The sequence below is a fragment of the Xenopus laevis genome, chromosome 2L, assembly GCF_017654675.1.
Source record: "Xenopus laevis strain J_2021 chromosome 2L, Xenopus_laevis_v10.1, whole genome shotgun sequence".
Taxonomy (NCBI): domain Eukaryota; kingdom Metazoa; phylum Chordata; class Amphibia; order Anura; family Pipidae; genus Xenopus; species Xenopus laevis.
Window position 1 is genome coordinate 159,379,445 of NC_054373.1, and position 23,535 is coordinate 159,402,979.

General features: G+C 41.2%; 1 protein-coding gene across 1 annotated transcript in view; it reads left to right on the forward strand.

Annotated features, from left to right (window-relative positions):
* Window positions 1-6,743: 6,743 nt before the first annotated feature.
* Window positions 6,744-23,535, forward strand: part of LOC108708680 (LHFPL tetraspan subfamily member 6 protein) — a 123,278-nt gene continuing 106,486 nt past the window's right edge. The window contains exons 1-2 of the mRNA XM_018247623.2: window positions 6,744-7,016; window positions 12,818-13,368. Of these exons, the coding sequence (XP_018103112.1) occupies window positions 12,984-13,368 (385 nt within the window). The 5' untranslated portion in view covers window positions 6,744-7,016; window positions 12,818-12,983. The remainder of the gene's footprint in view (window positions 7,017-12,817; window positions 13,369-23,535) is intronic.

A 23,535-nucleotide genomic window follows, 5' to 3' on the forward strand; every position in this document is an offset into this window, starting at 1 on the left:
TATTCAGCGCAGAAAATAATGTACGCAGGGGGGGCGGGGGGCCCAGCTGCATGTCCCGCGCCAGGGCCCGCCCCCCTCTAGTTACGTTACTGACAAAAAAGCCTAGTTAAATCAGGCCGGGTCGGGGCAGGCAGAGTACAAGCGTAGTCAGACGGGCAAGGGTCAAACCAGAAGATAAATCAGAAGGGATATGGGTACAGTCAGATATGGATACAGTCGGTTACCAGGCAGGAGTCAGGATACAAAAAGTCAGAATTGTCAATAAACAGGCAGGGGTCACAACACTGCTGGCTCTCCACCCGCACCCTAACCTAATCTGGCGTGCTCCCCTCATTATATACCTGCGCCAGATCTGCTGCCCCTCTGTGATATCACGAAAGGGGACGGGTGAGTATATAAAAAGTTGCACACAGAGGGCAGAAGTGGGGCAGAAGAAGGCCTTGGGCAGGACGAACGGAGGCTAAAGTTCAGCCCGAACCTGCCCACAGCCGGAAAACGTAGAAATGTTTTTATTGTATCATATCTCATTGAAATGAAGAAAAGATGAATGGAACAGGGCATCTATCAAAAGCTTTTTTTCCTACAAAAGGGAAATTATTTTAAGTAGTTAAAGTAGTTCTTAATGGCTATTTATCATTCTCATATTGAAATTTGGAGTGTTTTGTTCCTAGGGGAGCATGCAAGCAATTTACTTGAATATGCATTGTGCAGGCTGACCGGGAGGAGTGATTTCATTAAGAAGATGGCCTCTATTGATTGCAGTGTAGAGTCATGTTTCCAGTAAATTCAAGAATTTTCGAATTGGTCTGCACTTGAAAATGTTGTTGGTTACAAGACTTCTCAAGATAAGAGGTGCCCTATATGCCTATTTTCAGCATTTCCACTGGCTGTGCTTGTGTCTTTCAGTGTCACGTATTCTTATCTGGACACAGTATCCTTTTGCCTTTCAATATCCTTGTGTTGTCCTTGAGTTGTAGTCACAAAGACATACATCTGGGGCAAATGTTTATGTAGAACTCTTTCTATGAAACAGCTCAAATGAGCCCAAAGATACCAGACACTTAATGTAGAAGGAAAGATATCGATAGTGGCTAATCTATTGCCAATAGATTAGCCAAAATAGTGCAAGCTAGAAAGCTATATTTATTCTGTAGAATGCTTTACCATACCTGTGTAAACAGCACTAGAAGCTCTCTCTGTTTGTTTAGGATAGCAGCTGCCATATTTGTGTGACATCACTTTCTGCCTGAGTCTTTCCCTGCTCACTAATAGCTCTGAGAGGGAAGGAGGGAGGAAGGAGAAGGGAGGTGGAGAGGAGCAAACTGAGCATGCTTAAGCCGGAGCCCTGGAGGTTTAAACTGAAAGCAGGAAGTCTGATACAGAAGCCCATGTGTACAAAAGCAGCAATGCACATGCATATCTTACTGTGTACACGGAGACAGTGATGACAAAGGTTATATCTGTACAGCCAGCCAGGTACACAAAAACCACCACATTTTTACAGCCTAAACACACTAGACCTAAATGTCTTGTTTGCCAATTGTCACCTAAAAATGTAGCAATGTGTATTAAATCGCCTACAAGGATCAATGCTTACACTTTCAGTGAAGTCTCAATGGAGACAATGGGACAATGGAGGACATTTGTGGCCCTAATCCTTTTGGGCATAATACCCAACTTCTCCTTGTGTGCCATAGCCTTAACTGAAGCACAGCTATCCTCAGGGGCTGTTCCCAGTTTTCCCCTAGCATCTTAAAGGATCAGACCTGTCTATCCAATGATTGACAGGTCTGCTCCCGTCTTGAGCCAAGTGGAGAATTCCTATGAGGATAGATGTGCCTCATTAAGGGCAATGGTGCACAGGGAGAATTTGGGTGTTGTGATCTCCATGTGCCCTACATCAAACTAGGAAATAAGGGGGAAGAATATTTTTGCCTAGCTAATAATATGATTTTGCTTTGACTTGTGATTTAAGAGAAATATGTATCAATTAGGGATGAACTGGATCCAGGTTTTGGTTTGGGATTCCAGTGAATGGCAGTACCCTTTGGGGGATTAAGTGGAATTCTTACACATGTCTGTCTTTAATAAAATTAGGGATGCGCAGAATCCAGGATTTGGTTTGGGATTCAGCCTGGCAAAACTGAATCTAAATCCTAAAAATCATTTGACTATTCATTAAACAGGACAAGGAAGAAAACATTTTTTAACCTCACGCTGTTTGCACAGTTCTCGTTAACCCTTCCTTGTACTAATTTGCATACGCAAGTTAGGATTCGGTTCGATATCTGGCTAAATCTTTCATGCAGGATTCAGGATTTGGCCGAATCCCAAAATAGTGGATTCGGTGCATCCCTAAATAAAATTGTTATACTCTACAGTTGCATTGCCAATTTTAAGACAAAAGCAATATTTATTTATGACTTCACTAATACGACAAATAATAAGCTTGCCTCGGATACAATGTATATATATATATGAATTCAGCATAATGTTTGTATGAAGCTATGGGCTTTTATACAGAATCACAGAGCACCAAACAAAGGCATTTACTAACAATAAATAAATGATTTGCATTGTCAAAAGCAATCACATTTTCTGTGGGATAAAGCACCACCCTCTTTCAAACATTGACAAAAATATTTGGAGTAAATGTTATATGGTCCATCTATATTTATAACATATGGGTGGTTTAGAATATGGGTGCTTTTACCCTATATACTGTATATTTTCAAGACAAAAGATGTCAGACACTGTTTCACTACAATATACAAAATGCATTGCTAAGTTAATTTAAAAGGCAATTTCTATGTTATATTCACTGGTTTACTTCATAGACACTACATATTTTATCATTATCATCATTTATGTATAAGTTAATGCAACACTGCCCAACTGCATTACATCACAAGAGCAATAGCATTAGAGAAAGCCTCTGTACAAGCCATGCGAATGTGATGGGACGTGCAAATGGAATTTTTCACAAGCTCTCTCAAACTATAGAGAACCAGAGGGTTTTTTGAAGGAATTAATTTGAATGCGGCATTTTGCTATTTTAAGAAAAAGCAGATGGTGTGAAATAAGAATAATTTCTAGGAGCTGTTTATGAGGCTTTCACCTCTGTTTTTCACCCAGCCAGAAAATTAGCAGCTCTGCACTAGGCAGTGTTAGCATTATTGATTCAGCGACAATTTGATTCTCGATATGCTTCTTCTTGTATACTAACAACTAGGAACCCGGGGAGGGGTGGCCCCAAAAGGCTCCTATAGACAGCCAACACCTAGCAGTTAAAGTGACAATATTTAACTCTTTTCAACATGAGCTCAATTAACAGGACTTGGAATGATGATACTTTTTTCCTATAGTTTTAATTAAGAAATATCTATTATAATAATAATATTCATTATAGAACTTCCTGATTCTGTTCATCAGAGGAGAAGCTATCCATTACGATAACCAGAACTCTGATAATGAGTTACTCAAATGCTTCAGCTTAGGGAAGGGAGGTGTTTGTTCAGATAAGGAACAATGAACAAATTACTCTGTTTATAAGGGCACATGGGCAGATTTGGGGAGATTTAGTCGCCTGGCGACTAATTGGCTCTTCTTGGGGGCGACAATCTCCCCGAACTGCCTTCCCCCTACTATAATGAGAAAACGCCAGAGCAATGGCACTCGCGGAGATTCGATTTCCGAAGTGGCCCGAAGTTCCCTCATGAGGAAACTTCGGACGACTTCAGAAATCAAAGCACCGCGAGTGCATTGCTGCAGGCGATTTTTCATTTTAGCAGGCGGAAAGCCGGGAGAAGGCAATTCGGGGAGATTGTTGCCCTGAAGAAGAGGCTATTAGTTGCCAGGCGACTAAATCTCCCCGAATCTGCCCGTGTGCCCCTGCCTTAAGAAGAATGGGATTAAAGACCCCCATACACATATACAAATATAAACTGCCCACAGATTAAGTCGGAAATTTATTGGGCAGTGTATCGGGCCCTCCCTGGTTGATATCTGGCCAAAAGATGTTGATTGGACGGGTTTAAAAATCCCATCAGATCAACGACCGCATCGGTTCATAGTCCAAAGGCCCATCATCGGATCAGCCTATCACACGCCTCAAGGTGGGCATATCGGGAAGAGATTAGCTAGTTTGCCAACATCGCCAAACGAGCGGATCTCCCTATGTATGGCCAGTTTTAGTTCAGAAAAGAATGCAAACTGGGAAAATGTATAAAATAACATTAATGTATTTGGAACACAAACCATTTTATTGTGTTGTTTTTTTAGCTAAGGTGCTCTAAGTTGTATACTGTCCCTTTAAGTACAGGTATTGGATCTATTATCTAGGATACCAGTGAGAAATGATGCAATAGTATGCCAGCCTATGAAACAAAATAAAAACAAAATAAGTTAAAATAAATGGCCTTAAAATTTTATATTTTAAAGGGTTGCTCTTAAACTTGGTGCGTAAATGGTGGGAGACGAGCCGACTGATATTGGTAGAAGACTTGGATTTTGGTTGGCTCGTCGATTGGGCTGGCCGGAAATTTTTAATTAGGTGCCTTTGAAGACAACCGAACATTGGTCATTGTTAGTGCTGAATAATCAGATACAGGTAGAATTCTATTGTTTTTACCTGTATATCTGACAATTCAGCTCTACACGTGTGTATTGAAACAAAAACATTTCTTGGAAAGATCTTTTCCAGGAAAGATCATAATTGTTACGTCTATGGCCAACTATAGTCTGGGCCTGTGCATGCCTACAGGGGGCTGAATGGTCCAACATGATCTGCCAAGCATGCAATCAGTGCATCTTATAGCATTATTCCATTTATAGTTAAACTATTTATTGGTCCCTCTTTTGTAATGAAGCTCACCCCAGGTCCTGCACATAGTTAATAAGCAATGAATGTAGACGTAAGCTGCTTACTGTACTGGTTCTGGCCTGCCGAGCAGCATTCATTTTAATAAATTCTTGTTCACTTTACAGAATATGGATTAAATATATGTCTCTGTGTGAGGTTTCCAAACTATAGGGATGCCTGAAGGTCAGCTGGATAAATCTTTGGGGTGCCCTGAATAGTGAAAGTGTGCATGGGGTTGTGCTGAACAAATGTTGCTTGTTTCATACTTCTACATAGGCTCTCTCCTATTCATATTCCAGTCTCTTATTCAAATCAATGCATGGTTACTATCGTAATTTGGACCCTAGCAACCCGATTGGTGAAATTGCAAACTGGAGAGTTGTTGAATAAAAAACGAAATAACTCATAAAACACAAGTAATAAAAAATGGAAACCAAATTGCAAATTGTCTCAGAATATCACTCTCTGTCTCTATATCATACTAAAAGTTAATTTAAAGGTGAACGACCCCTTCTATATTCAACTCCCAAAACTACCCTTGTAATGAAGAACCCAAGGCAAATGTCCACTTTGCTATAACCTAAACCCAGGGCCACCATTATGAAATCAAGGGGCCCCATACAATAACATTTGATCTGGGACCCACCCTCCCACCCCAGGTACCACCCCACACCACAGTAAAAAGGCCACACAGACAGCGCTAAAAATGGTAAACCCCCCCACACACACCGGATATAAAAAGCCATTGGTGACCAGGGCACCCCTATAAGTTGAAAAAAAAAATTGGCACCAGGCCCCCCATAAAAGCTTTTTTAAAAAAAACATTGGTGGCCATGGCCCCCCCTTACAAGTTCCAAAGAAACTCGTGGCTTCAGGTCTTTAACTTTGGCTCCTTTCATGGTTTCAGAACTTCAACTTCGGCTCCTTTTGTGGCTTGGGGTCAAGGCCCGGATTCCAGTGTTCGCCGCCCCAAGGATATTTCACATCGCAGGGTTCTAGTGCCAGGCAACGTCACGCTGCAGGGTCCTAGCTCCCATCACCTTCACGCACAACCCCATGCGCCGAAACGTTGGCAATTAGTGCCTCTTAGGAATACGGCTGGGCAGCATGCCTCCCCTACCGTCTTGCCGCTCTAGGCCCGGGCCTTTGTGGCCTCACTACAAATCTGGGCCTGTTCGGGTCTTTTCGCAGCATCAGGAATTCAACTGCGATTCGTTTCGTGACTTAAGATCTTTTCGCAACTTTAGGACTTCAACTCCTCTCGTGGCTTTGGCTCTTTTTGCGGCTTCAGTACCTCAATATTCGACTCCTTTCTTGGCTTTGGGTCTTTTCGCTGCTTCAGGACTTCAACTTCGACTCCTTTCGTGGCTTCTGGTCTTCTCGCAGCTTCAGGACTTCAACTTCGACTCCTCTTGTGGCTTCGGCTCTTTTTGCGGCTTCAGGACTTCAACTTCGACTCCTTTTGTGGCTTCTGGTCTTTTCGCGGCTTCAGCTACATTTCCAGCTTCGGGACTTCAGCAGTTCAGCAGAACTTCACCACTACAAGGGAAGGCCTGGCTATTTTGTGGAGCACTGCTTGGCCCCCCCCCTTTAGGCCCAGTACAACAGTACCCCATGGCCTGTCTAAACCTCATGATTAGCCCATTAACATGATTAACAGCAAACCTACTGTGGTTAAATGAGCCCTGTCCCACTGCAGTACATGATCATGATACACAGCACACAATGAGCTCAGAGCTCCAGCTCTACTATCCCCACTTTCTCAATAGCCTCTGCTTTTAAAGGCTTGTGGGCGGGGGCGAGGGCGGAGTCTCGCCTGAATTGCTGGTTCCCCAGTGAGTTTGACTGTACCTCGCCCCTCCCCTTAGCCTGTGTCAGTGGGAATGTTTAGGAATGTACTATTTCCACTGGAGGCTCCTGAGTGAGGGGAGGGCTGTGTGCGCCGCTGCTGCTGCTGATCATCCCGAGCTTTGGGGAAGGGACTCTCCGTATAACGCCGCACTCACACGGGAAGGATCTGCTTTTGGCAGCGCTGCGCTACTCTTGTTGGAGCTGGAAGAGAAGGGACGGGGTCGGGCAGGATCTCAAGCTGCTTGAGCGAGTTGCACGTGCACCCAAAGGAGCCGGAGATCGGAGCGGAGCCGCTGAGTTGAATGTAAGTGGTTCTGAGCGATTCCTCCCACTCTGATCTGCTCCGATCTGATGCTGTTGCTTTCCAGCTGCGCCTGAACTGCAACTCTCAGCATCTCCAGACTAGGTGCTCCGGTGAGGCTCTGGCTCATTAGTATGGGTGCAGTCACTTTGCTGAGGCAGCACTTTTGTTATGGATTTGCTCTCACCAAAACCAAAAGGAAAGGGAAAGCTACACAAAGTAGAGCAGATCTCACTACTGTATTTCTTCTGATTGTTTGCATAGTGTATTGTGACAATGACAGTCTACTTGTACTTATGTCTGGTCCTTCAGATGTTGTTAAACTACAACCTGTAGCATTCCCCTTGTTGCACTACAACCTCTAGCATTCCCCTTGTTAAACTACAACCTGTAGCATTCCCCTTGTTGCACTACAACCTCTAGCATTCCCCTTGATAAACTACAACCTCTAGCATTCCCCTTGTTGTACTACAACCTCTAGCATTCCCCTTGTTGTACTACAACCTCTAGCATTCCCCTTGTTGTACTACAACCTCTAGCATTCCCCTTGTTGTACTACAACCTCTAGCATTCCCCTTGTTAAACTACAACCTCTAGCATTCCCCTTGTTGCACTACAACCTCTAGCATTCCCCTTGTTGCACTACAACCTCTAGCATTCCCCTTGTTGCACTACAACCTCTAGCATTCCCTTTGTTGCACTACAACCTCTAGCATTCCCCTTGTTAAACTACAACCTCTAGCATTCCCCTTGTTAAACTACAACCTCTAGCATTCCCCATGTTGTACTACATTCTCTAGCATTCCCCTCGTTGTACTACAACCTCTAGCATTCCCCTTGTTATACTACAAACTCTAGCATTCCCCTTGTTAAACTACAACCTCTATCATTCCCCTTGTTAAACTACAACCTCTATCATTCCCCTTGTTAAACTACAACCTCTAGCATTCCCTTTGTTGCACTACAACCTCTAGCATTCCCTTTGTTTCAATACAACCTCTATCATTCCCCTTGTTAAACTACAACCTGTTAAACTACAACCTCTAGTATTCGCCTTGTTAAACTACAACCTCTAGCATTCCCCTGACATCTAAAGGCTTGGGGTCAGGCAGTTAATAGATTTAAGAGGCACAAGAGGTAGCTTAGGTTGAAGTTGCGCTAGCCAAAGCACATAAGGATAATAAAAATGAATCGCATGTCAGAAGTTCTCATCCAAGGCAACGGAATTAGAGGAATTCTCCTTTTTCATAGATTCATTTATTTATGTGAAAAGTGTATCCCTCTAATTCCACTGCACGGGGTGCAACTCAGAGCAGAGATGGTACCTGTGTGATTTATATTGTTATTCTTTAGGTACAATATTTGGGATAAGTAGAAGGTTCCTGAGCAGTCAGGCGAGCAAAGGGTTAATGCATTGGGGAAACAGGCAGAAGGGGAGCTTGTGTTGTTAAGTCGGGGGAATGTTACGTGTCCCCAGCGACTGACTCAGTAACAGTTGTTCTCTTTTCTTCGACATCCATAGAGAGCCTACATGTTCCCAATGCAATAGAATTGGAATGAACAGCCTGTAGCCTTCCAAATATTGCTGAACTACAACTCTCCTCTGTTTGTTGTCTGTTGCTGTAATGAGAAGGCAAGATACTGTAATCCCGTATTATCTACTAGGCTACAGATTTCCCTTCCCTGCTGTAGGCTGTTCACAAGCCCTTGCACTTCTGTCACAGGAGGGTATCCCTACGTTTCACCTCCCACGGGAGTAAGGATTTTGTTTGTGACAGCTCCAGGTAAGAGGTCTCATGAGTTCTGCACTAGGTGAGCTCAGCGTTATTGTTATTGGATATCTATAAGGTTTAAATTAAAGTGACCCCTAAGAATTAGTAGCAGGAGATCAGTATGGACACTATGATGCCCCTATGATTGGTAATAATGAGACATAATTGCAGTGAGCATATACCCAATATATATTGTATAGTGAGTAAAGTGGCCCCTGACAGTAAGCTGTCTCCATCAGTGCACACAGAATACTCCGGGCAACACACTGACCTTACTCTTTTCAGTATCGTATGATCCTTTTACAGACACATAATAGTTCGGCATCTTGTGAACTCAATGCTGTGTAATATATTCAATTTAAAGTGACCGCTCACAGCAGGTTGTCCCCGTAGCATTGCTGAGTGGATTGCACAGTGACACCAAGGGTAGACTTTGGTTTTTATTGCCATCGGGATACTTTCTTTTGAGGAGGCATTTTGTGTGTGGGTTTCCATAGTGGTGTAACTAGATGTTACTGGGCCCCGCAGCAAATCAATTTTAGGGCCCCCAAGAAATCCAGAGGTCGTCCGCAGGGTCTGCTTCCTCTGTAGTTACGCGACTGGGTTTCCACCTAAAGCCCAAAACCCATTGGTGGAATTCCTGACTCTTATGTGGGCTTGTGTGACTGTGATAGGTTAATTAGATTGTGAGCTCACATTGTACACCTCAAAATTGAATGTTTTTAGGATTACATTAAAGGGGTGGTTCACCTTTAAGTTAACTATAACTATGTTATAGAGTTGCCCATTCTTAGAAACTTTATTTACTTTTGCCTCTTTCCAGCTTTTAAACAGGGGTCGCTGACCCCAACTAAAAAACAAATGCTCTGTAAGGCTACAAACGTATTGTTATTAGGGATACTGAATCCAGGATTGGGTTCGGGATTCAGCCGGATTCGGCCTAATCCTTCTGCCCAGCCGAACCGAATCCAAATCCTAATTTGCATCCTAATTAGGGGCAGGGAGGGAAATCGCATGACTCTTTCGCGAAGGATTCAGGGGTTCGGTCGAATCCAAAATAGTGGATTCCAAAATTAATCCCTAATTGTTATTGCTACTTTTTGTTTACTCATCTTTCTATTCAGGCCTCTCCTATTCATATTCCAGTCTCTTATTCAAATCAATGCAGGGTTGCTAGGGGAATTTGGACCCTAGCAACTGGATTGTTGAAACGGCAAACTGGAGAGCTGCTGAATAAAAAGCTAAATAACTAAAAAAAACACGAATAATAAAAAATGAAAACCAATTGCAAACTGTTTCAGAATATCAATCTCTACATCCTACTATAAGTTAACTCAAGGGTGATCAACTCCTTTAAAGTTGTAGGAGTGCAATAGGGCACCAGGAGCTGCTGCCAGATCACTGTACCTTATCTTACAGAATAAAGCACAGGGTGTGTTAAGTGCATGGTAACAGAGCTGACTTCTACTTCTTTACAGATTGCTGGGAAAACGGTGTTCTCTTAAGATAACATTGATTTATAAAGGATAGATAGATTGCTCGTTAGCAAGTGTACCCAATCACTGATGCAAGAAAACTTGGGGAAATTGCTATTTCCTTCTTGTAGTTAGAGCGAAAGTGTAAATAACTTTCTCCCTTTCTCTTTCCACTTTCTCCTTTCCACAAATTTTTGCCGTGGGTTATTTGGCAGGCAGATAAAGCTTCGCTAACAAAACAGCCCTTTCAGGCGGGCGATTTCTGGAGAATTCTTTAAGGGCTGGTTGTACAGCTATTGTGTCAGAGCTGAATATCCCAGGATCACTATTCATTTGTGTCACTAAATTACATTTGCTGATTGAACGGGCAAGACCAAAAAGCCTTCTCAGATGCACAGCCGCCTGCTTTCATTGCAGTTCTGCTGACTCGGACAGGCAGGAGCCAGCGTTGTGAGGGATTAAGAGAGAACACCCCAAATTGTTTGGAGTTGCATTAACCGTTGTGTAAAGCTTGCCGTACAGAGTAGGGATGACCCAAAAATAAAATGTAATTCTTTGCAACTTTCCAATAAATAGTCTTTAAAAATAGTGATTACTTGTAAATCGAATTGCTACCAAAAGCATCTGTTTGTTCTTTGCTATTCTCTGCACTGCTGGTTCTCACTTTTGAAACAATGTAGCAGAAGGCAGCTCTGTTAACTGACCTAACAGACTTTTGTTTCAAAAGTCAGACGCAGCTGTGCAGAAAGGGACAGACAGGGTACCTGGAGAACAGGTAGTGCCCAAGTAGGAATCAAAACCGAGACCCCAGTGCTATGAGGCAGCAGTTCTAATATTCAGTATATTGCCTGACCACATGACCATAGCCATATATGATCTGGTCTTCAGCCTAAAGCCAAGCGCACACTGGGCTGATCCATCAGCGCTCTTCTGTGTCAACATCCGTAAACCACTGAGTCGGCCCGGTTGCAGGCACAGGGAGAGTTTATTCGAGTGTAGATTATTCTCAGCATGTGTTTATTTGCAGGTTGAGAATGTGGCCATGGCCTAAGGGCAGTACTTAATGGCTGTGGCCTAAGGCCTGTGCCTAATCAATTCAACTTGCACTGATTTGTCCTCCCTTTCTCTGAAAATATTAAATTAGCAGACCTTGTTGAGCATAAAGAGATGATCTCTCCAGTTTCTTGAGTTCGCTATGCAGTCACTGAAACATTTTACACAACACCAGTGCATTTTCTTACATAGTAGACGGACTGTTAGGGCAAAGACACACGGTCAGATATGGAGAGATTAGTCGCCCGGCGACAGATCTCCTCTTCTTCGGGGCGACTTATCTCCTGGAACTGCCTTCCCCTGTCTTCCCACCGGCTAGAATGTAAATCGCTGGTGGGATGGCACTCGGAGCACTTAGTTTTTGCATTCCAGCCGGTGGGAAAGCAGGGGAAGGCAGTTTGGGGAGATTAGTCACCCGAAGAAGACAAGATTTGTTGTCGGGCAACTAACCTCCCCGAATCTGACCGCGTGTCTCTGCCCTTAAAAACCACGGCCCAAGGAACATCATGACATTAACGCAAATAAAGATAAATGGATGTGCCACCCACTGTAAGTGGCCCTAGGAGAGATTAACTACAATTCTGTGCTTGATCAGCCAATCAGGTTCAATCCTGATGAGCGAAATGACAAGAGCAAGGCACTGGTATATTAATGTCAGGAGACTAAATTTTGTGACTGTAAAATCTTTTTATATCAATCTATCATCAGTGTCCGACTGTGCCTACTAGGTCTCACCAGAGAACCTGACATCTAGGGCCCACAGTGTGCAAAGTCAAAAAAGGCTGCAATTGGACAGGCTGCACTTTGTAAGTTTCCAAATGTCATTTTGCTCCTTTTAGGAGCATGCCAGGTGGATCAAGTGACAACTGAATTAGTGACAACTGAATTAGTGACAACTTAAGAGGGGTGTGCATTTAGGCATCACCCCAATAAACCCTTAACTCGCACATCATTTACATGCACAAGTTAGTGAGCCTCAGGAGCCCCAGCATGCATCAGGGCCCTGTCCTTATTTTGCCTTCTGCGTGAAATGCCAGCCTTTTGATTTGGCACTCGCTGCAGAGACCAGCAACCTTGCACTAAATGGTGTCTGTATTATGCAGCTCTATGGCAAAAATAAGAGAGCTGATTGGATTTCTCATTCAGTAGGGCTCATTGGGTGATTCCCTGCAATCCTGGCAGACCAACCTGCCTATTATGCAACCTAGTCTTTGAATTAGTGTGTAATAATGGAGAAAATTTCAGTTATTGCCCTTCAACATCTTTTATTGTAGGGGTTTGTAGCAGGACACATCAGCCAATGTTTGGGGTGCAATGGGCTTTGGTAGGGTTGTGCATTGTTCAGATATGGGAAGAATTGTATTGCAACACCTGAAGGTACAAAGCTTGACATTCCTAACAGCAAATACAAAGGGTTACACAAAGCAAAGCTGCTGACTTCATCTTCTGGGCAATTTTATTCCCTTTCAGGCTGTAACTGTTCTTTCTCTTATTTTTCCTTCAGAAGGAGCTGGTTGAGAAAAATGGTGATTGCCGCAGGGATTCCCAAACACTGAGGCTTTTTCCAAGGATTACATTGGAATAGTTCTACATATTTCATTCTTTTGGATTTCTATATTTTTTTAACTTACCTTGACGTTTAATGACGTTTGCCTTGTGAGAGTAGCATCATGGCCTCCAGTCTGACCTGCGCCGGAGTAATATGGGCAATACTCTCGTTCCTGTGTGCTGCTGCCTCTTGTGTTGGATTCTTCATGCCGTATTGGCTGCTGGGTAGCCAACTGGATAAGCCGGTGTCGTTTGGAACCTTCCGACGGTGCTCATACCCCGTAAGGGATGAATCCCGCCAGACCACTTTTATGGTGGAACAGTGTGGCCGCTATGCGTCTTTCCAGGCAATCCCAAGTCCTGAGTGGAGGATCTGTACTATTGTTACAGGCCTTGGTTGTGGCCTTCTCCTGTTGGTTGCCCTGACAGCAATGATGGGATGTTGTGTGTCTGAGCTCATCTCTAGGACTGTGGGAAGAGTGGCCGGTGGGATACAGTTCCTGGGAGGTAAGTTGCTTAACATTATTATGAATAAATCTGTAGGTGGGGGGTTTCAAATTGAAAGTGATAACTCACCGCATAGGAGAAGTGACCCAGGTGCACCGCCCTGAGCCCTCAGCACGGGGAGCGGACAAACAATGAAGGCAAACTTCCACCAGGCAGTCAGTTGAAGGTAAAAGGAGTTTATTGTGTCCACAGCCTTACGCGTTTCGTGTTAACAAACACTTAATCATAGGCTATCATAACAAAACCAAGCCTCCGATATTTAAACTAAAGTGCACCAATCAAAACAATACATCAATTAACAAATCAACCATTCCAAAATCTTTTTTTTTTTGGGGGGGGTGCACCAATCATTATTCAGTGGGTGTGGATAAAGGTAACAACAATGTTTCTTTTAGGTGCCATGTTGGTACAACTCCCACTCTGAATAATGTGTCGCCATTTTGGTACACCCCTTCAAAATTTAAAGTGACACAATATTGCAATATTAATACCTCAAAAAAAGTGCATACAATTATTGAATGTATTAAACCAATATGAGATGTAAAGCTACATATAAGATTATTATTATATATATATTTTTTTTTTGTTTGTTTATTTGCCCTTTATTTGTGTTGTAAAGCAAGTAGGGTATTCCAGATTCACTGCAGGCGCCTACTTCATAGAAATAGAAGACTGGGCACATTGAAGGACAAGTATCTGAAAACCATCTATTTCTATGAAGTGCCTCTTCTCTAGCTCATGGAAGTCAACCTTCAATCTTGCTTCTCTTGGTTTCCATGAACAGGCCCTCTGAGATCAGCTGCAATAGGGGGTGTCTTAAAATTACCCTAATCGCCTTACCCTTGCAAATAATATAATGCGCCTTTGTGCTAAACTTGACCAATTACAACTTTAGAAGAGCCCCCAATAGAGCTCATCTGTGTTGCAAGTGAGTGGTAACTGGGTCCTAATTCTTATTTTCCAGAAGCATGATTAAAGGGGTTGTTCAATCAAGTGTTAGTATGATATAAAGAGTGATATTCTGAGATAATTTGCAATTGGTTTTCGTTTTTTATTACATGTGGTTTCTGAGTTATTATGCTTTTTATTCAGCAGCTGTCCAGTTTGCAATTTCAGCAATCTGGTTGCTATGATCCAAATTACCCTAGCAACGATTGAAGACTGGAATATGAATAGGAGAGACCCTGAATAGAAAGACGAGTACTACAAAGTATTAGTAACTATAGCTATAAATGTATATAGCCTTACAAAGCCTTTGTTATTAGATGGGGTCAGTGACCCTCATTTGAAATCTTGTCAGAGTACAGCAAATAATTGAAAAATTATTTTAAAAAATGAAGACCAATTGAAAAGTTGCTTAGAACTAGCCATTTTATAACATACTAAAAGTTAACTTAAACGGGAACTACCCATTTAAATGTTGGCATTTTGACCTTTAGCCGGCCAGAGTTTCTCTGTCCCTCAGGGAAAGCTGTAATGCATTTCCCTGTCTGGTCCATGGAGCTGCCATTTTAGGAACAGTGTATCGGGAACTAGTGCCCAAATTTCACAAATATGTATCTTAATGTAACAGCTTTTAAGTAAAAGGTCAGCTTTGATGTAGATGGTAGTGATGTGGGGGTCGGATTTTACCCGCACCCAGCCAATATCCGTCCCTCCCTCCACCCACGTCCGCCCAAAGCCGACATCCGGATTTCTTTTATAGACCCACGCGACCTTCCCCCGCTGATGACATCACAAAAGGGGCAAGCAGGCTCGTCTATAAAAACCCAGAAGCCACCATTGTAAGGTCGGAGGCGGGGAGAGTAGGCAGAAGAGCTCAACCCGCAAAGGGGGGGGTAAGAGGTCGGCCCAAATCCGCCCGACCCGCGGGTCCTGCAGCCCACATAGCACTAGTAGATGGAGGAACGGGCAGCTATTTGAATCTGGACAGGAAGAAGAAGAAAAAGTTTCTTGATTTGTTACTAATTTAAAGCTGTTAGTAAAAAGCTAGCGCATGCGTTTTGTATGTATGTGATGTTGGGTACATGTTTGGTGTAAATATACAGGTATGGGATCTGTTATGCGGAAACTCATTATTACAGGAAGGCCATCTTCCATAGACTCGATTTTAATCAAATAATTAAGATTTTCAAAAATAATCTGAATTAATAATAATAAAATACCTTGTACTTGATCCTAACTAAGATATAAAAGTCAAAACTACCCCAATGAGCCTTCTAGATACAGGGGGAATAATCCTTATATTGGTAAATTCTGACCACAGTATAAGTAGGACAGAAAGCTTTTTAGAGAGAATCCCGTGTAGACCCACTGCTTGTGCCATTGGCTCTTTAATAATTCAGTGCGCCTCTTGGAGTTTTACTAAGCATTGCCCAAGCGTTCTGTTCTTTCTCAGAGTCCCCCCCTCCCAGACTTTCCTATGAGATAACAGCATTTGAATGAATGTTTTGCTTTGTGTCCTGATCTGTAATCATGAACTTTTGCCTCTTTTTCAATGTTGAATTGATATTTTACTTATTGGATGACCCAGAACTATTATGTTCTTCGCAACTTAAAAGTGGAGGATATGTTTCCCCTTTTCCGTCTTAGCGATTATCGTTATAAGAAGCACGTTGCTAAGCGAGCTAAGGCCACGGTGTAATATCAACAGTTCAGTGTCCTTGATCTTGGAAAATAAGCACACTGCTGGTGATAACATTTGTGGTCTCTCTGGAGAAGATCGGACTGGATGGACTATGTGTGCATGGGTTGCTTTTTTATTTATTCAGGGTTATTTATTTGGTTACGATGTGTGTGTGTATATATGAGAGCATATATGTATACATTCAGTACATGGTTCTTTGGAGAAAGCAGTGCTTCCAGGCAGTCTAGTCAGAACTAGTCACCACTGAATTATTAACAGATAATAAAGCCGAGAGTATAAAGCACAAAGAGGGAGCCCCCAGTTATCGAGGGGTTAGGTGCTATAAGGAAGCTGTATATATATATATATATATATATATATATATATATATATATATATATATATATATATATATGTATGTATACAGGGGCGGAACTACCGGGGGAGCAGAGGGGCCCCCCGGCAGTCCGCGCGCTGCTTCGCGGCGCATATTCCCGGGCCAGTTCTGGGTGTACGGAGGGGGGCGGGGCCCGGCTGCGCGTCCTGCGCCAGGGATAATAGCACTCTCCTTTAGTTAGTATGAGCATTGTGATGCACAGCCTTGTAGGGGAATTGCCGAAACTCTCCTCCTCATCATATATAAAAAAGCACAAATAAGGCAGCACTCGCGTTATGCAAAAAATTGTTTTAAGTGAAACAATTTTACATTAAAAACAGGCGACGTTTCGGGCATACAACGTGCCCTTTGTCAAGCCAAAAGTATACTACTTTTTTAATATATATATATATATATATATATATATATATATATATATATATATATATATATATATATATATAAATAAAGATCCAAATTACGGAAAGGTTCGTTATCAGGAAAACCCTAAGTCTCGAACATTCGGGATAACGGGTCCCATACCTATGTTATTGTTGTATGAATTTTATTATAAGCGTATTATTATAAATGTATTGTTATATGCCTTAATGATTCCTGGAGGTGTATATTGGATACTTCTTTAGCTATTCAATACACAGAGTCGTCTCTCACTGATTGCATACATCCTAATTTTGACAGCTCAGCCCACAGTCCCGGATTGTTACTGAAATGTCCCGACTTTCTGTTTGATCTCCTGCACTGAACATCCAGAAAAATATACAAAGTTTCTAACTTAATTGGCTTTTTGCAGAGAACCCAGAATATGTGGCAGGTGCACTTAGATACTTTTGTAAAAAAATTTAAGATAAGCAAAGAAACAATTGTAACAGATAAGCAGGTCTCTTGGGAGAACTTAGACTAACTGCTTAAAGGGCAATTCACCTTCATTACCAAATCACATAAAAACCACAGAAATGTGTTCAAAATTTCATAACCTGCCAAATTTTGTAAAATGAACATGGTAATTAGGGGGTGTGGCCACAGATACAGGCGTGGTCAAAAACTTTTGCTCTGCTCCACACGGCCATGTCAGTCAGAGTACATGCGCACAACTTGCTTATGACGTCATACACATAAGTTGCGGCATTCACTCATTATGCGCATGCCACAACATGGCCGCTCACACCGGGAGCTCCCTCCCTGTACAGGTGGCTTTGCACTAGGGGGGGGGCAATTTTTAAAGGAAAAAGCTACTGTTACCCCAACCGAAGTACGGGTTGTATTAGCTCACACCTTTGGTTGGGTTATATATTTTTTGGGAACATGTGCCCTTTAAATAGTCCAATCGTGGGACTGAGGCCTGTCTTTTATTCTCACACTTATTCCTTTTACAGTTAGAACCTTCACTTATGCCGGTTTTCTATGATTCCTTAATAGGTCACTTATTAGTTTATAAATTATCCCATGGTTGAGTTTTTGTGAGAAAGTATTGTTTTTCTGTAAATGACACAGGGATGGTTATATTTAGAATTTTCCTATTAATTAAAATAAATGCGAGTCAATAAACACTTAGGGGGGTTATTTATCAAGGTCCGAATGTATCTCAATATCGGCTGCTACAAACTCCGATCTAACCCGCTCGGGTTTTTATCGCTTATTTATTATTACATTTTCCCGAAAATTTGCTTTGCGGGAAAAGCTCAGATTTTCACGTTTTTTTGCCCGAAATTTTTCGTTGTTTTCACCTGAAAGCGCCGAACATTGTGAAATTCCCCGAAACCCCGGACACAACCAAAAATCAATGGGACTGTTCCCATTGACTTTTATGCAACCTCGACAGGTTTGAGATGCCCTGTTTTTATATTCTGGCTTTTTAGCCCTCTGGGTTTAATAAATTCCGAAAAATTTGTGAATTTTTTTTTTTTTTAAAGTCCGATTTTATAAAAAAAAAAAAAACACACATTTTTCGGATTTCGAGGAATTTCGGGTATTCGGATCTTAGTAAATAACCCCCTATATGTCACTGTGTCTCAGTTCATCAGAAACCCCTGGTCTCAAGCATTTTAGATAATAGATCTCCATACCTGTATTGGTAACAAGTCCAAACCACCCCAGTGAGCAAAATTATAGCATATTCAACATATGATTCCAGGTTACTCGTATTTTGAATCTGTCTTTCTACAAGCACAATAGTTGACAACATTTAACCCTCCCAGGTTATATACGTACTGGGCCATGACATCTTCATTTTTATCTTTTTTTTTTGCTCAAATTTTGAAAAACCAGTCTCTCTTAATTACTCTCAAAGGGACAGAAACTCATAGCAACCAATCAGACGTTTGCTTTTATTATTCTAACTGCGCTTCCCCTGTAACAACTGTTTTGTGGCTATAGCTACTGCACTTGTGTTAAAAAATGAGCCCCTGTGAAACTGGAGCAGAGAATGGTATGCACCCCCAGAAACACACAGATTCCTGATCATACAGAAGCACACACTGTGACAGAGAACAAATGGGCAGGATGTTCACAGCAGTTTAGACTTTATAAATGGCAGATCATAATAATGGATGATCTGAAAATGGCAGAAAACCCACTGACACCACAGATTCTTAACAAGACAATGATGAATGAGCCTAGTTTATAGTGAATGGCCCAAAATTGCCTGGAAAACATGAATTATTCAAGAGCATTGTCTGTAAAAAACAGGGACAACGTCAAATTTTAAAGTGTTTGTGTAGAAATCCTTATGTACAGTATGTATATTTTTTATAAATGGTCATCTAATACAATTATTAATAATTAATTATTAATTAATACTATTGATTCTAATACCCTACATTTCTGGTGGGGGAAATATTTGTTTGTGCTTTATGTTGGTAAGGACAAATGCCTTGGGGAAAAAGACAACACACAATATAATAATGTGGGAAAGTGTAATTGATCTAATAAAATAGAGAAATGCGGGTTAAAGTAAGAAAAAATACACGAGTGCTAGGAGTTTTAGTACAGTTGGAATGCCAAAGAGCTTACACTCTTATGTAAAAATGTATTAATGTAGGATACAAGTAAATACTAATATTGTACAATAATGAGGGGGTATTTACTAAAACTCAAGTTTATCTCTGTTTTTATTTAATCAAAGTCAACCTAACTTCCATCCATAAATTTATTACAGGTATGGGATCCGTTATCCAGAAACCCGTTATCCAGTAAGTTCTGAATTACAGAAAGGCTGTCTCCCATAGACTCCATTATAATCAATATTCCAAATCTTTAAAAATGATTCCCCTTTTCTCTATAATAATAAAACAGTAGCTTGTACTTGATCCCAACTAAGATATAATTATGGAAGCAAAACCAGCCTATTGGGTTTACATGATTTTCTAGTAGACTTAAGGTATGAAGATTCAAATTGAGGAAAGATCCATTATCCGGAAAACCCCAGGTTTCGAGCATTTTGGATAACAGGTCCCATACCTGTAATAATTCTTCTTGAAAAAGTCTGTGCGAAAAACTTTGCAACAAATTTGTGTGTCATTTCGAATCATACAATTGACGCTCCGAAAAACTGACTTTATCGAATTATCACCATGAAAACTAGATAATTGGACCAAAAACAGATTTTTTTTTGTAGCTTTGGGGTATAATAAATCCCTAGAAAATTGAGTTTTCCCCTTTAAAAACTCAACCATAAAAATTTAAGGTTTAAAAAATGGGCCCCATAGTGACCAAATAGTTGTTAGCTTCACTAAGCCAGTAAAAGCTAGCTGATTGGCCAGTGGGTTACTGAACTGAGACCAACTTAAGCTGGCCATAGATGTTGAGATTTTTAAAAGATCAGATCCTCATCGTGAGACCACGATTTTCTCGGAACGATCGTACAAATTTACCATCAACTAAAAAGACCAATTTGCCAGGAAAACAAAGGGGAGCTGCCTGCTTGGCCCTGCAAACATAGACAGATTGCATTGGGACCGATAAAGATTTTTTAACCTGGCCGATCAATTTCCTGACAGATGTCGGCCGAAAAATTGTAAGATGTACGATCGTTCGAATCCCACTAACCGCACGATAATTTCGAAGAATTGGTCGGACTTCCCTAAAATCGGTCGTTCGGCAAGAAGAATCGTCATGTCTATGGGATACTTTATTCCTGTGTTACTACATACATCCTTATAGCTAATGAAAGCCAGTCACAAGTGCATTGTATTGAGATATAACGCAAGGAACACACAAATCCAAACATAATGCTCCACAAACCACAAGTCACCTTGAACTCTAGTTAATTGATGCCGGTATTGTGTTACTGCTCTGTTAATTAAGAGTAAATGTTCATGACCCAACACGTACTTGACACTAAATACTTAACTCAGCCTGGTTTGATGCTAATCTGAGAGTGAATGACAGTGGGGAAAATTTTAAAACATTATAGCTAAGGCAATAAATGTATAGAGAACTTAATATTAACTAAGTATTCTGTACAAGGTACATCATATTTTTTGGCCCAACCACCACAGCCCTTTAACAGGGTAGATCTGTACCTCCAAATATAACCCCATTAGCTCCCCATCTTCTTTTCAGATTTAATATATATATATATATATAATTTATACATATATATATATATATATATATATATATATATATATATATATATATATATATATACTTCTACACAAGTTATATATTTCATATAGATGAAAATATGTTTATGTTTATTTTCTAGTTATTAGTTTCTGAACTACTAGCAGTTTTAGACACTAATAGATTTTGGGTCAACATCTATCATCCAAGGTTAAAGTGTCAGCGTTTCTGTCTATACTCTTTCTGCTCACTTCTTGTATGGTCCGTTCACTCTAGGGTTGCTGACTTTCAGAAAGAGCTGTTGAGCCAAAATCCTCTTATTAGCAGTTTTAAACTGCTAATATCTCACAACTAAACAGAAAATAAATGTAAATAGCGAAAGAGCTCAGAGGACTATTACTTACTAATTACTGAATAAGTTTGTATCAATTCATTTTTGGGTTTAGAGTTCCTTTAAATGCTTCATATCCAGGGAAGATCAAATTAATATGTCGTGTCTTCATTTTTTAGGTGGATGATGAACCCAGTTGTGTTTTCTATTGGTTAAAGTGTTTATTAAAGGGGTTGTTCACCTTTAAATTAACTTTTAGTATGATGTAGAGAGTGATATTCTAAGACAATTTGCTTTTGCTTTTAATTTTTTATTATTTGTGGTTTTTGAGTTATTCAGCAGCTCTCCAGTTTGTAATTTTAGCAATGCGGTTGCTAGGGTCCAAATTACCATAGCAACTATGAATGGATTTGAAATGTATCGCAGAGTTAATATTGCAAAAAACAACAAATATTTGCAAGATTTAAAGGAAAAGTAAACCCTCTTTCTCTTTTTCACAGTTCTTTCCCCTGGATCATTAAATCAAGATAGAATTAAAGATCAAGGTCACAGGCTACCATAGAAAGTCTGTGCACAGATTTGGTTGCCTGGCGACTAATCGCCTCGTTTTTGCGGCGACCAATCTCCCCAAATGCCTTCCCTCACTCGGCACCAACTAAAATGAAAAAATGCCGGCGCTAATCACACGCGGCGATTCGTTTTCCGAAGTCGCCCGAAGATGCCTCATGAAATTTCGGGGGACTTCGGAAAAAGGATTGCCATGTGTGGTTAGTGCCGGCGTTTTTCATTGAGGTGAGGGAAGGCGTTTGGGGAGATTGGTCGATTTGTAATGGCCCCAACTTGGCTGAAAAGCTCCAGTCCCAACCTTGCAAAACGTTGATGTAACCATTAACCAATTTGCCATAACACCTCATTAGGATCTACCACTTCTAATAACACCTTCATCCTCCAGCAGTTTCCTACTTGCAGAACGTTCCTAAACCCCCTGCAGTTCCCATGTTTTGGGATGCATTGGGATACTGTACTATACACAGGTATGGGACACGTTATCTGAAAACCCATTATCCAGAAAGCTCCAAATGACAGGCAATTTCCCATAGATTCTGTTTTATCCAAATGATCCAAATTTTTTTAAAAAAAAATCCTTTTACTCTGTAATAGTAAAACAGTACCTTGTACTTGATGCAAACTAAGATATAATGAATTCTTATTGGAAGCAAAACCAGCCTATTGGGTTTATTTAGGGGCAGATGTATGAAGGGTCGAATATCGAGGGTTAATTAACCCTCGATATTCGACTAGGAACTAAAATCGTTCGACTTCGAATATCGAAGTCGAACGATTTAGCGCAAATCCTGCGATCGAACGATCGAAGGATTATTCGTTCGATCGAACGATTAAATCCTTCGAATCGAACGATTCGAAGGATTTTAATACAACGATCGAAGGAATATCCTTCGATCAAAAAATCTCAGGCAAGCCTATGGGGACCTTCCCCATAGGCTAACATTGACTTCGGTAGCTTTTAACTGCCGAAGTAGGGGGTCGAAGTTTTTCTTAAAGAGACAGTACTTCGACTATCGAATGGTCGAATAGTCGAACGATTTTTAGTTCGAATCGTTCGATTCGAAGTTGAAGTAGTAGTCGAAGGTCGAAGTAGCCCATTCGATGGTCGAAGTAGCGCAAAAAACACTTCGAAATTCGAAGTTTTTTTAATTCGAATCCTTCACTCGAGCTTTGTAAATGTGCCCCTTAATGTTTAAATGCTATGGAGATCCAAATTATGGAAAGATTCTTTTACCGGAAAACCTCAGGCCCCGAGCATTCTGGATAACAGGTCCAATACCTGTACTGGGGTCATTTCAGGCCAGGCTTCCAGTCTACTCAGACCATGCCCACTGCCCCTTTTCAATTTGAGTCTGCGAGTATGGTCTTTTCTTGCAAAATAGGAGGTTTGTTGACTTGACAACATACTCACTATGAGGAGGACATAAAATGCTTATAGGACTAGCCTCCAAGAACAATTGATTCCTGAGTAGGACAGAGGGATAATTTAAGCAGGTGGGGAGTTATAAATCAAGCAGCCTGATGGGGGGGGGCTACATTTGTTTAATTAGCAAAACCAACCAGAGCACGTTGGATGATGAATAAACTGCGTGAGACAAAAGATATGGAAAGTGCTTGTCTAAGAATATAATTAATAATAGATGAGCCTACACAGAGCGACAGACCAGACACACTAATCATGCA